Below are 11711 nucleotides of genomic sequence, written 5' to 3'. Positions count from 1 at the left end.
GAGCAGGTGCATGAAGCCGGCCTCAACGCGTCCTGGTCTCCAGTGCGTCTCCTCGGGGCCGGCTTACAGGGAGCGCACATAGCTTACGCATCGGTGTCCCCGGTTCGCTACCACATAGCGCAGTGCGGGTATTCCACCTCCCTCGGGGCACTGGTCGTGCTACGGAGAATAAACCAGGTAAGGTTGGGCAGCTCATGCTCAAGGGACCAGTACGCCTGCACGCGGTCCGGTATTTCCGGCGCCACCGTCCCACGCCTAGCCCGCATTACCGACCAGTGCCTAGCACGCGCACTGGCAGGCTTCCTTGGGCGTCCCAGAGCCCTGTCCTCCTCCATGCACTAGCCCGTGGTGCGTGTCTCCAGCCCATTACCGACTCAGTGCCTACACCGCGCGCCACCAGGCTTCCTGTGCGCCCAGAGCCATGTTCCTCCTACCACGCACTAGCCCTGTGGTGCGGGCTCCATGCGCTATTACCACCTTTTGCCTACAGCCACCGCACCAAGCCTCCTGTGCGTGTCCAGAGCCCTGTAACACACTGTTCCTTCTTCCCCGTGGACTCGTCCTGGATGTGCGCTATGCCTCACGCCCGGTACCCAGGTGCCGGTACCACGCACCAGGCCTATGAGTACGCTTTGAGTAGATCCAGTGCCCCGTCTGCTGATTCCCGCATAGCTCTGATGGTGCGTGTGTCTGTAGCCCGGTCATCCATGGTACCTAGCTTCCGCGTATGTGCCAGCAGTTCTGCCGGAGTAGAGCTCACTTGTTAGGCGGCCTCAGTGCGCCTCATCCGCCAGAGCGCCCTGTCTGCCAAGCGCCATCTGAGGCCATCCGTCTGCCCAGCGGCCATCTGAGCCATCCGTCTGCCCAGCGCCATCTGAGCCTCCGTCTGTCCCGGCCTTCAGACGCCATTCGTCAGTTGCAGGAGCCGCTAGAGACGTATTCGTGCACGTCAGCGAGTCTGCCCGAGCCCAACCAGCCAGGATCTGCCAGAGCCGCCAATCGAGGTCAGCCAGGAATACTGCCAGAAGCCGCGCACCAGCCAGGGACTCTGCCAAGAAGCCGCCAGTCAGCCAGGGATCTGCCAAGGCACGCCAGTCAGCCAGATCTGCCAGAGCCGCCAGGATCTCGCCGAGCGCCGCAGTCAGCCAGGATCTGCCAGAGCCGGTCAGCGAGCCATGAGCAGCCAGAGCCGTCAGCGAGCCATGAGCAGCCAGAGCCAGTCAGCGAGCCATGAGTAGCCAGAGCCGTCAGCGAGCCATGAGCAGCCAGAGGCCGTCAGCAGCCATGAGCAGCCAGAGCGTCAGCGAGCCATGAGTGAGCCAGAAGCCGCAGCGAGCCATGAGCAGCCAGAGCGTCAGCGAGCCATGAGCAGTCCAGAAGCCGTCAGCGAGCACATGAGCCTCAGGCCAGTCCGGCCAGCTTCCCGTGCCCTCAGTCCGGACTCCCTCCTACGGTCCCGGAGCTGCCGTCCCTCAGGATCGGGAGCTGCCGTCCTCAGTCCGGAGCTGTCCGTCCTTCAGTCCGTAGCTGCTGCCGTCCCTCAGTCCGGAGCTGCCGTGTCCTCAGTCCGGAGCTGCCGCCCTCAGTCCGGAGCTGCCGCCTCAGTCCGGAGGTGCCGGCCCTCGAGTCCGGAGCTGCCGTCCTGCAGTCCGGAGGCTGCCATCCTTCAGTCCGGAGCTGCCGTCCCTCAGTCCGAGCTGTTCGTCCTCAGTCCGGAGCTGTCGTCCTTCAGTCCGGAGCGGCTGTCCTTCAGTCCGGAGCTGCCGTCCCTCAGTCCGGAAGTGCTGCTCCCTCATGTCCGGAGCTGCCCCTTATCCGGTGTGGCCCTTAAATTAGGTGGGTTTATTTGGAGGGTGGTCATTGTGGAGGGGGATACGGAAGGGGATTGACTATGGTGGGGTGGGGACCTACGCCCAGAGCCTGAGCCGCACACGTGGACAGATGCCACCCAGACCCTCCCTAGACTTTTGGTGGTGCGTCCGGAGTGCGCACCTTGAGGGGGGTTATGTCACGTCCTGACCTGTTTTCTCTTGTTTTGTATGTGTTTAGTTGGTCAGGGCGTGAGTTGGGGTGGGCATTCTATGTTATGTGTTTCTATGTTGGTTATTGGGTTGCCTGATATGGTTCTCAATTAAGGCAGGTGTTTTACGTTCCTCTGATTGAGAACCATATTAAGGTAGTTGTTTCACATTGTTTTGTGGTGGTTGTCTCCTGTGTCTGTATGTTTAGCCACACGGGACTGTTTCGTTTGTCGTTCTGTGTATGTAGGTCTGTTCCTGTTCGTGCGTTCTTCGTTTATTTTGTAAGCAATCAATGTCCAGGTCTGTCTCATCGTTTATTTGTTTTGTAGTTGTTGGTAAGTGTTGTTCGCTGTTTCGGACTTTACTTTATGTAAACTGCATTATGTCTTCACAACACGCTGACGCTTTGGTCCAATCCCTACTCCTCCTCTTCAAGCGAAGAGGGAGGAGAACGACCGTTACAGAACCACCCACCAACCAAAGGAAATCAACGGCTGATAGGGAACCAGCAGCAGCGGCCGAACGTACACTCAGGACTCGTGGATTGGGAGGAAATAGTTGAACGGAAAGGTCCATGGGCTCGACAGGGGAATATCGACCCGGCTGTTTGAAGAGGGGAGGCAGCGAAAACCCGGACGGTGTATTGTAGGAGGCAGCAAGGAGACGTGGCTGGAAATCCGAGAGGAAAACCCAAAAACTCTTGGGGGGGGGGCGGGGGGGCTAAAAGGGAGTGTGGCGAAGTTAGGTAGGAGACCTGCGCTACCCCTGTACTTACCGTGGAGAGCGAGAGTACGGTCAGGACACCGTGTACAGTAGAGCGCTGGTGTCTCCCTGTACGTGTGCATAGCCCTGGCGGTACATACCAGCTCTCGTATCCGCCGGCTAGATTGAATATTGAGCCAGGTGCCATGAAGCCGGCTCAAGCGTCTGGTCTCCAGTGCGTCTCCTCGGGCCGGCTTACATGGCACCAGCCTTACGCATGGTGTCCCCGGTTCGCCTACATAGCCAGTGCGGGTTATTCCACCTCCCCGCACTGGTCGGGCTACGGGGAGAATACAACCAGGTAAGGTTGGGCAGGCTCAGTGCTCAAGGGAGCCGAGACGCCTGCACGGTCCGGTATTTCCGGCGCCACCTCCCCGCCCTAGCCCATTACCACCAGTGCCTACACCGCGCACGCAGGCTTCCTGTGCGGTCCCCAGAGCCCTGTTCCTCCTCCATGCACTAGCCCTGTGGTGCGTGTCTCCAGCCCATTACCACCAGTGCCTACACGCGCACCAGGCTTCCTGTGCGTCCCAGAGCCATGTTCCTCCTCACGCACTAGCCCTGTGGGGCGTGTCTCCAGCCTATTACCACCTTTGCCTACACCACGCACCAAGCCTCCTGTGCGTCTCCAGAGCCCTGTACACACTGTTCCTTCTCCCCGTACTCGTCCTGATGTGCGGTGCCCTCAGCCCGTACCACAGTGCCGTACCCCGCAACCAGGCCTATAGTACGCTTTGAGGAGTCTCAGTGTGTCCTTTGGCTGTCCCGCACTAGCCTGATGTGCGTGTCCTTAGCCCGTACCTTCCAGTTCCGGTACCCATGCACCGGGCCTTACAGTGCGCCCTCATCGGCCAGACTGCCCGTCTTTGATGCCAGCGCCATCTGAGCCATCGTCTGCCCAGCAGCCCATCCAGAGCCATCCGTGCTGCCGCGCCATCTGAGCCATCCGTCTGTCCGAGCCGTCAGAGCCATTCGTCAGTCAGGAGCCGCTAGAAGCCGTTTCTCAGTCAGGATCTGCCCGAGCCGCCAACCAGCAGACTGCCAGAGCCGCCAACAGCCAGATCTGCCAGAGCCGCCAACCAGCCAGGATCTGCAAGAGCCGCCAGTCAGCCAGGATCTGCCAGAAGCCGCCAGTCAGCCAGGATCTGCCAGAGCGCCAGGGATCTGCCAGAAGCCGCCAGTCAGCCATGATCTGCCAGAGCGTCAGCGAGCCATGAGCAGCAGAGCCGTGCAGCAGCCACGCCAGAGCGTCAGCGAGCCATGAGTAGCCAGAAGCCGTCAGGAGCCCATGCAGCCAGAGCCGTCAGCGAGCCATGAGCAGCCAGAAGCCGTCAGGAGCCATGAGCAGCCAGAGCCTCAGCGAGCCATGAGCAGCCAGAGCGTCAGGAGCCATGACAGCCAGAGCCGTCAGCGAGCCATAGCCGTCGCCAGTCCGGGTCCCGTCCTCAGCGAGCTCCCGATCCCTCAGTCCGGAGCTGCCGTCCCTCAGTCCGGAGCTGCCGTCCCTCAGCCGGAGCTGTCGTCCCTCAGTCCGATGCTGCCGTCCTCAGTCCGGAGCTGCCGCCTTTCAGTCCGGAGCTGCCGTCCCTCAGTCCGGAGCTGCCGTCCCTCAGTCCGGAGCTGCCGTCCCTCAGTCCGGAGCTGCCGTCCCTCAGTCCGGAGCTGCCGTCCTTCAGTCCGGAGCTGCCGTCCCTCAGTCCGGAGCTGTCGTCCTCAGTCCGGAGCTGTCGTCCTTCAAGTCCGGAGCTGCCGTCCTTCAGTCGAGCGCTCCCTCGTCATGCCGCCCCTCAGTCGGAGCTGCCCTTTCCCGTGTGGGCCCTTAAATTAGGTGGGTTTATTTGGAGGGTGGTCATTGGGAGGGGGATACGGAAGCGATGACTATGGTGGTGGGGACCACGCCCAGAGCTGAGCCGCCACCGTGGACAGATGCCACCCAGACCCTCCCTAGACTTTTGGTGGTGCGTCTCCGGAGTGCGCACCTTGAGGGGGTTATGTCACGTTCCTGACCTGTTTTTCTCTGTTTTTGTATGTGTTTAGTTGTCAGGCGTGAGTTGGGTGGGCATCTATGTTATGTGTTTCTATGTTGGTTATTGGGTTGCCTGATATGGTTCTCAATTAGAGGCAGGTGTTTTACGTTTCCTCTGATTGAGAACCATATTAAGGTAGGTTGTTTCACATTGTTTGTTGTGGGGGTTGTCTCCTGTGTCTGTATGTTTACCACACGGGACTGTTTCGTTTTGTCGTTCGTGTATGTAGTCTGTTCCTGTTCGTGCGTTCTTCGTTTATTTGTAAGCAATCAAGTCCAGGTCTGTCTAACATCGTTTATTGTTTTGTAGTTTGTTTAAGTGTTTTCGTGTTTTCGACTTTACTTTATTAAACTGCATTATGTCTTCACAACACGCAAACGCTTTGGTCCAATCCCTATCCTCCTCTTCAACGAAGAGGAGGGAGAACGACCGTTACACTTAGAGGTTAGGTTTGCTTGTTGGACACTATAAATAAACAGTAAATATTTCACTAAAATATAAACGCACAACAGAATAAACAATTACCTTAATGGAGGTCTGAGTCACTATACTGGTTGCACTCCCAATGCCTCTCCAACACAAGAATAGTCTCACCAACTAAAAAATAGAATCCACTATTGCAGTGACAGCACAGAACAAATAGGAACATTTTCAAATATGTCACACATACAGTACCAGTCAAAGGTTTGACACATCTACTCATTCCAGGGGTTTTCTTTATTTCGGCTGTTTTCTACATTGTAGAATAATAGTGAAGACATCAAAACTATGAAATAACACATATGGAATCATGTAGTAACCAAAAAAGTGTTAAATAAAAATATATTTTAGATTCTTCAAAGTAGCCACCCTTTGCCTTGACGACAGCTTTGCACACTCTTGGCATTCTCTCAACCAGCATCATGAGGTAGTCACCTGGAATGCATTTCAATTAATGCATTTTTGTTAAAAGGTAATCTGTGGAATTTCTTTCCTTCTTGATGCTTTGAGCCAATCAATCAGTTGTGTTGTGACAAGGAAGGGAAGATATACAGAATATAGCCCTATTTGGTAAAAGACCAAGTCCATATTATGGCAAGAACAGCTCAAATAAGCAAAGAGAAATGACAGTCCATCATTACGTTAAGACATGAAGGTCAGTCAATGCGGAACGTTTCAAGAACTTTAAGCGTTTCTTAAAGTGCAGTCGCAAAAACCATCAAGTGTTATGATGAAACTGGCTCTCATGAGGACCGCCACAGGAAAGGAACACCCAGAGTTACCTCTTATGCAGAGAATAAGTTCATTAGAGTTACCAGCCTCAGAAATTGCAGCCCAAATAAATGCTTCACAGAGTTAAAGTAACAGACACATCAACTGTTCAGAGGAGACTGTGTGAATCAAGCCTTCATTGTCAAATTGCTGTAAAGAAACCACTAATAAAGGACACCAATAATAATAATATATATTATTATATATTTGCAATAAGACTTGCTTGGGCCAAGAAACACGAGCAATGAACATTAGACCGGTGGAAATCTGTCCTTTGGTCTGATGACTCCAAAATTTAGATTTTTGGTTCCAACTGCCGTGTATTTGTGAGATGCAGAGTAGGTGAAAGGATGATCTCTGGATGTGTTGTTCCCACCATGAAGCATGGAGGAGGAGGTGTGATGGTGTTGGAGTGCATTGTTGGTGACACTGTCAGTGATTTATTTAGAATTCAAGGTACACTTAACCTGCATGGCTACCACAGCATTCTGCAGCAATACACCATCCCATCTGGTTTGCGCTTAGTGGGACTATCATTTGTTTTTCAACAATACAATGACCCAACACACCTCCAGCCTGTGTAAGGACCATTTGACCAAGAAGGAGAGTGATGGAGTGCTGCATCAGATGACCTGGCCTCCACAATCACCCGACCTCAACCCAATTGAGATGGTTTGGGATGAGTTGGATCGCAGAGTGAAGGGAAAGCAGCCAACAAGTGCTCAGCATATGTGGGAACTCCTTGGAAAAGCATTCCAGGTGAAGCTGGTTGAGAGGATGCCAAGAGTGTGCAAAGCTGTCATCAAGGCAAAGGGTGGCTACTTTGAAGAATCTAACATATGAAATATATTTTGATTTGTTTAACACTTTTTTGGTTACTACATGATTCCACATATTCCATATTTTATAGTGTTGATGTTGTCACCATTATTCTACTATGTAGAAAATAGTCAACCTTTGAATGAGTAGGTGTTTCCAAACTTTTGACTGGTACTGTATATCAGCATCGATACAAATAATGTAACAAACATACCTTCAGAGCGCATTTGACCTCACCCCAAATTCTTCTTCAAAAAAATCAGCATGATTCTCAAAATGGTTTCCCTCAAACATGAACTTGCTCAGCACCAATACAGTACAACATCTCCAAATTCTCTTCAGGGACAAAAAGCTCTCTTGAACAAATACCAAAAATGGTGGATAAATTAAGATAGAAGAAGAATGGCCTGAGTGAACTATGGTATAATGGCTTTCGCAAAAATGTAAATGTGATGTGCATTCCGCCAGCTACTGTGCAGGTGAATAATAAGGATCCCCAAAAAGGAAATAATGTGGGTAAAAATAAATAAAATATCTTATAATCTATCAAAAAAGAAATTAACTAAACAAAATCAACCTGCTTTTCTGTAAAAAAAAAAAATATCCAATCAGGTCCCTAAACAGGCTATAAAGACTCCTGTGAGGGCGGGTACATTTACTAGCAACAATAGTCCTTGCAGTGCTTCTGCCATGAAGTCTTGGAGCCCCAAAAACTTCTCGGCTGCAGATATGATGATGTCCAGCTTCTTGGACTTCTTAGACACTTAGACACTCACTGTGGCTATAAATTCCACAAAATCCACTTTCTTCACAATGAGTGTATCCAGATCACTCAATTGACTTAAAACACTAGCAACTGGTTGGAATGCATCCACCTCCATATCTTCAACACTGTTGCCTCTTGCTCCTTCAACTCTCTTCACCGCCTCCACATAAGAGATCTGCTGCCAGCCCTGATTCTTGGCACCTCAACCTCTTTCACCCTAACAGGGCACTCAAGGAAGTCCGGAGACTGATCCCCACCACAGTTGCAACATTTTCCATTGACAGATTCTTCAATACTATACTTCTCCCATCTGCAAACATTTGACACGTAACCATATCCTTTACAAATGTATCTTCCGTCTCTGCAGAAACTGAGGGGTGCTTTTATACCTTCCTGCCTGTGCTTCCCTAAATAGGGTCCCCAGGGAAACATAGACAACAGCTGTAGTTCGTACCCTGTCACAGATAAAAAGGATAGTTTGAAGATCATACTTTGTTCCAGGGTTGGGGTTAATTATATTTAAATTCCAGTCAATTCAGGAAGTACACTGAAATTCAAATTCCAGTTCCAATTATCTTCAGTGCTTTTCAATGAGGAAAATTACWTTTTRAATTGACTGGAATTGAAATGGAATTGACCACAACCCTTCTTTGTTTTACTGTTAGGATTTGAGTCGTGTTGCTTGGATGCCCACCATTACTTCAATGAGTAGAGAGATCAGTGACTAATGATGAGTTATTTCTGTCCCCACAGAGCATACCCCTGGAGCAACAAAGAGTGCCATGGCAAATGCTCACCTTTGAACCCACAAGTATAGACGGTGAGAGTTCTTAGAAAGTTCAGTCTCTTTGAATTTTTAGATATAGTCACAATTCATTTATATTCCAATTCTAGCCACATTACTGATGCCAGTTTTCAAYKKATCATCCACAGATAATGATGTCTCGGTGGCGAGAAGTGGGATCAAGTGGAAGACGCAGTCCAAGGCRAATAATTYTGTCTCCCTAAAGGAAGGATCCCTGACCATCAACCAGGATGGTTGTTACTTCCTGTATCTTCAGGTGACTCTGGAGACACCAGAGGTGTMTGGACAGCACATAGTGAGAGTGAACAAGCCCAACAGAGTCCTGCTGGAAGTAAGGATGACCAACACCTCCCTCAGCACAGGGTTCCTGGGCAGGGYTGTGGATCTAGCAGCCTCTGACATCCTCACAGTCACTGTCTCCCCTGGTGCCAGGATCAACACCACCTACACCGCCACATACCTGGGCATCATAGGTCCATAATTATATCTTTAGAATCTATTGGATATAGACACTCCTGTCTTCATAGACACATGCTGGGGGCTAGATCAGGGAGTCATTTGGTAGGGGTTGATTGAATAGATCCTGGGGATCTGGAGCTAACTGGGATCAACCCATCATCCCACCACCTGTCAGAGAGGTGGAGTAGTGGGGAAGATCATGTGGGAGACACGATATATTTGACTGAAACTGATTCAGTCCGACTCCCTGCTCATCATAGAAGATTATTCCACTGCTTTATACTCTACCTAGCCTTCCAACTGGTTTTGAGCTGCAAGGATTTTCTTTCCAGAATTCTACTGATTAAAAAAAAAAAAAAAAAATTAACCTTTATTTAACTAGAAAAATCAGTTAAGAACACATTCTTATTTACAACGAGGGCCTACTAAAATGCAAAAGGCCTCCTGCAGGGAAGGGGGATTAAAAATGTAAAATAATAATGTGTCTTGTAATGTTGGAAAAATATGTTTAAAAGTATTGGTCATCATGGGTTATGGGTTGTACTGTTACTTTGGCCTTTTTCTCTCTTKGATGAAGTAGCACTGTTTTTACCGCTCAGGATTATAGTTAGTATGTTTTTCCAGTAAATATWGKTTTTTAAGCTATGAATGAGGGGATTGTCTTATCAAGTCATGTGCACAGGGTTGTTGAGAGAATGCACAGTATCAACATATCTTTAATGTTTACTTTAATATTTGCGTATTGCTTTGTATTTAAAATATTCGTTTTTTTACCTATTTATGTCTTATTACAATATTATCTTATTATTATTTTCTTCTTATTTATTTTCTATATCTAATTTGAAGGACATGTTGAGTATGTTGTAGGATGAGATGTAGAGATAATCCATGAATGTATGTCACTAACCAGGTTTCCATTCAATCCTTTTATGCGAGTAAAGTACGTCAGCTAAAACATTTAATGACAGGCCTGATGGAAACAGAAAATGTTTCGGTAAACCTTCCAAATGTAGACAATACAATGTACGCTATACAAGGTGGGGTCGTTTTGTGTCGGTAAAATTAGTTATGCGAGAAATGGCAGTGGAAACACCTTCATGCGCAAATATTGATGTAATAACCATCATATCGATGTAAACTTGGAGTCACGCCATGATAAATTGTGTGGTTCTCCCACTATGACTCGGGAAAGCATGCAGTTTATTAGGCTACAGATGAAATACATTATGATCAACTTCACATGGTGGTGAATGTGCAAGGTGATGCTCCTTTTCAATAAATATCGAGGGTCTTCTTCTGGACGATGATCGATTCTTGGCTGCCTTTTGAAAAATACAAATAATATTGCTCTTATCCAATAATCGCACAATGTTGGTAGCCTACCGCACTGAATCTGCGAGCTATTGGCTAGAGCGCGTGTTCCAAGATCAGAGTGCGCGTTTCGTACTCCATCAGTCGAGTTGAAAATGCGGTGGAAACCCATTTTCCATTCGGTAGGATACATGGGAATTTAACGGCAGAAGTTATTTTTTATCTGCACTACGTCCTCAAGCACAGCCTTTTACCCATGAAAAAGTATGTTTGATGGAAACATCCCTGGCGGGGGAATGCACATATCGTTTTAGCAGATTTTAGAATATTAGCATGAAAATCTAACGCAAATTGGATGGAAACCGACTTTATAGCGCCAAATAAACTAGGATAAAATGTACGTTGTTACGAATTCCACAAGTGAAGTTCCCGCTGGGAAACATGAATGTAATCTATTATATTAAGAAAGCACTGGAATATTTTGTTCTCCAAACAAATAAATGAAGTACAATATTTGACTTGTATATGGCTTTTATTTCACCTTCAAATATTATTTGTTGAAGCCATAATTACAGAAATGAGGACTAAATCATGAAATGAAATGATATACAAATAAAGCACAAATAGATGTAAGCCTAATGGTGTCATACCAACGCTGTAGGGGGTGAGAGCTATTATAAACAGATGTGAAACCACCAGATGTGAATCATTACCAACACAGTGAAATAAGGGTCATATCGAACTACAGATGTAGGATCATCATTTGATCCCCCTGTTGCAGAGTAACTTGTAGCGTATTTGAGGTTTAAAAGGCTTCTAAAGTTTGTAATTTCTACACTGAAATTTCCGACTTGATTTTCCATTAAGAAAAATGTATCTACAGTACGTTCAGAAAGAATTCAGACCCCATGACTTGTTCCACATTTTGTTACATTACAGCCTTATTCTAAAATGTATTAAATATTTCTGTGCAAACAATACCCCATAATGAGAAAGCAAAAATAGGTTTTTAGAAATGTTTGCAAATGTATATAAAAAAAAAAAAACGGAAATATCACATTTACATAACTATTCAGACCCTTTACTCAGTACTTTGTTGAAGCACCTTTGGCAGCGATTACAGCCTCGAGTCTTCTTGGGTATGATGCTACAAGCTTGGCACAGCTCTATTTGGGGAGTTTCTCCCATTCTTCTCTGCAGATCCTCTCAAGCTCTGTCAGGTTGGATGGAGAGCATAGGTGCACAGCTATTTTCAGGTCTCTCCAGAGACGTTCGATCGGATTCAAGTCCAGGCTCTGGCTGGGCCACTCAAGGACATTCAGAGACTTGTCCGAAGCCACTCCTGCGTTGTCTTGGCTGTGTGCTTAGGGTCATTGTCCCGTTGGAAGGTGAACCTTTGTCCCAGTCTGAGGTCCTGAGCGGGTTTTCATCAGGAATCTCTCTTTACTTTGCTCTGTTCATCTTTCCCTCGATCCTGACTAGTTTCCCAG

General features: G+C 48.4%; 1 protein-coding gene and 1 long non-coding RNA gene across 2 annotated transcripts in view; one reads left to right on the top strand and one right to left on the bottom strand.

Annotated features, from left to right (window-relative positions):
- The window catches only part of LOC139029526 (uncharacterized), a 14185-nt gene extending 6158 nt beyond the window's left edge, over nt 1-8027 (bottom strand). Inside the window, exon 1 of the long non-coding RNA XR_011481861.1 lies at nt 7095-8027. This is a non-coding gene — a long non-coding RNA (uncharacterized lncRNA). The remainder of the gene's footprint in view (nt 1-7094) is intronic.
- Nucleotides 1-10689, top strand: part of tnfsf18 (TNF superfamily member 18) — a 15798-nt gene extending 5109 nt beyond the window's left edge. The window contains exons 2-3 of the mRNA XM_070449706.1: nt 8400-8466; nt 8580-10689. Of these exons, the coding sequence (XP_070305807.1) occupies nt 8400-8466; nt 8580-8932 (420 nt within the window). The 3' untranslated portion in view covers nt 8933-10689. The remainder of the gene's footprint in view (nt 1-8399; nt 8467-8579) is intronic.
- The last annotated feature ends 1022 nt before the right edge of the window (nt 10690-11711 follow it).

Source organism: Salvelinus sp. IW2-2015, linkage group LG20 (assembly GCF_002910315.2).
Source record: "Salvelinus sp. IW2-2015 linkage group LG20, ASM291031v2, whole genome shotgun sequence".
Taxonomy (NCBI): domain Eukaryota; kingdom Metazoa; phylum Chordata; class Actinopteri; order Salmoniformes; family Salmonidae; genus Salvelinus; species Salvelinus sp. IW2-2015.
The sequence above is the reverse complement of the archived record's forward strand: the minus strand, read 5'-3'. Positions and strand labels throughout refer to the sequence as shown.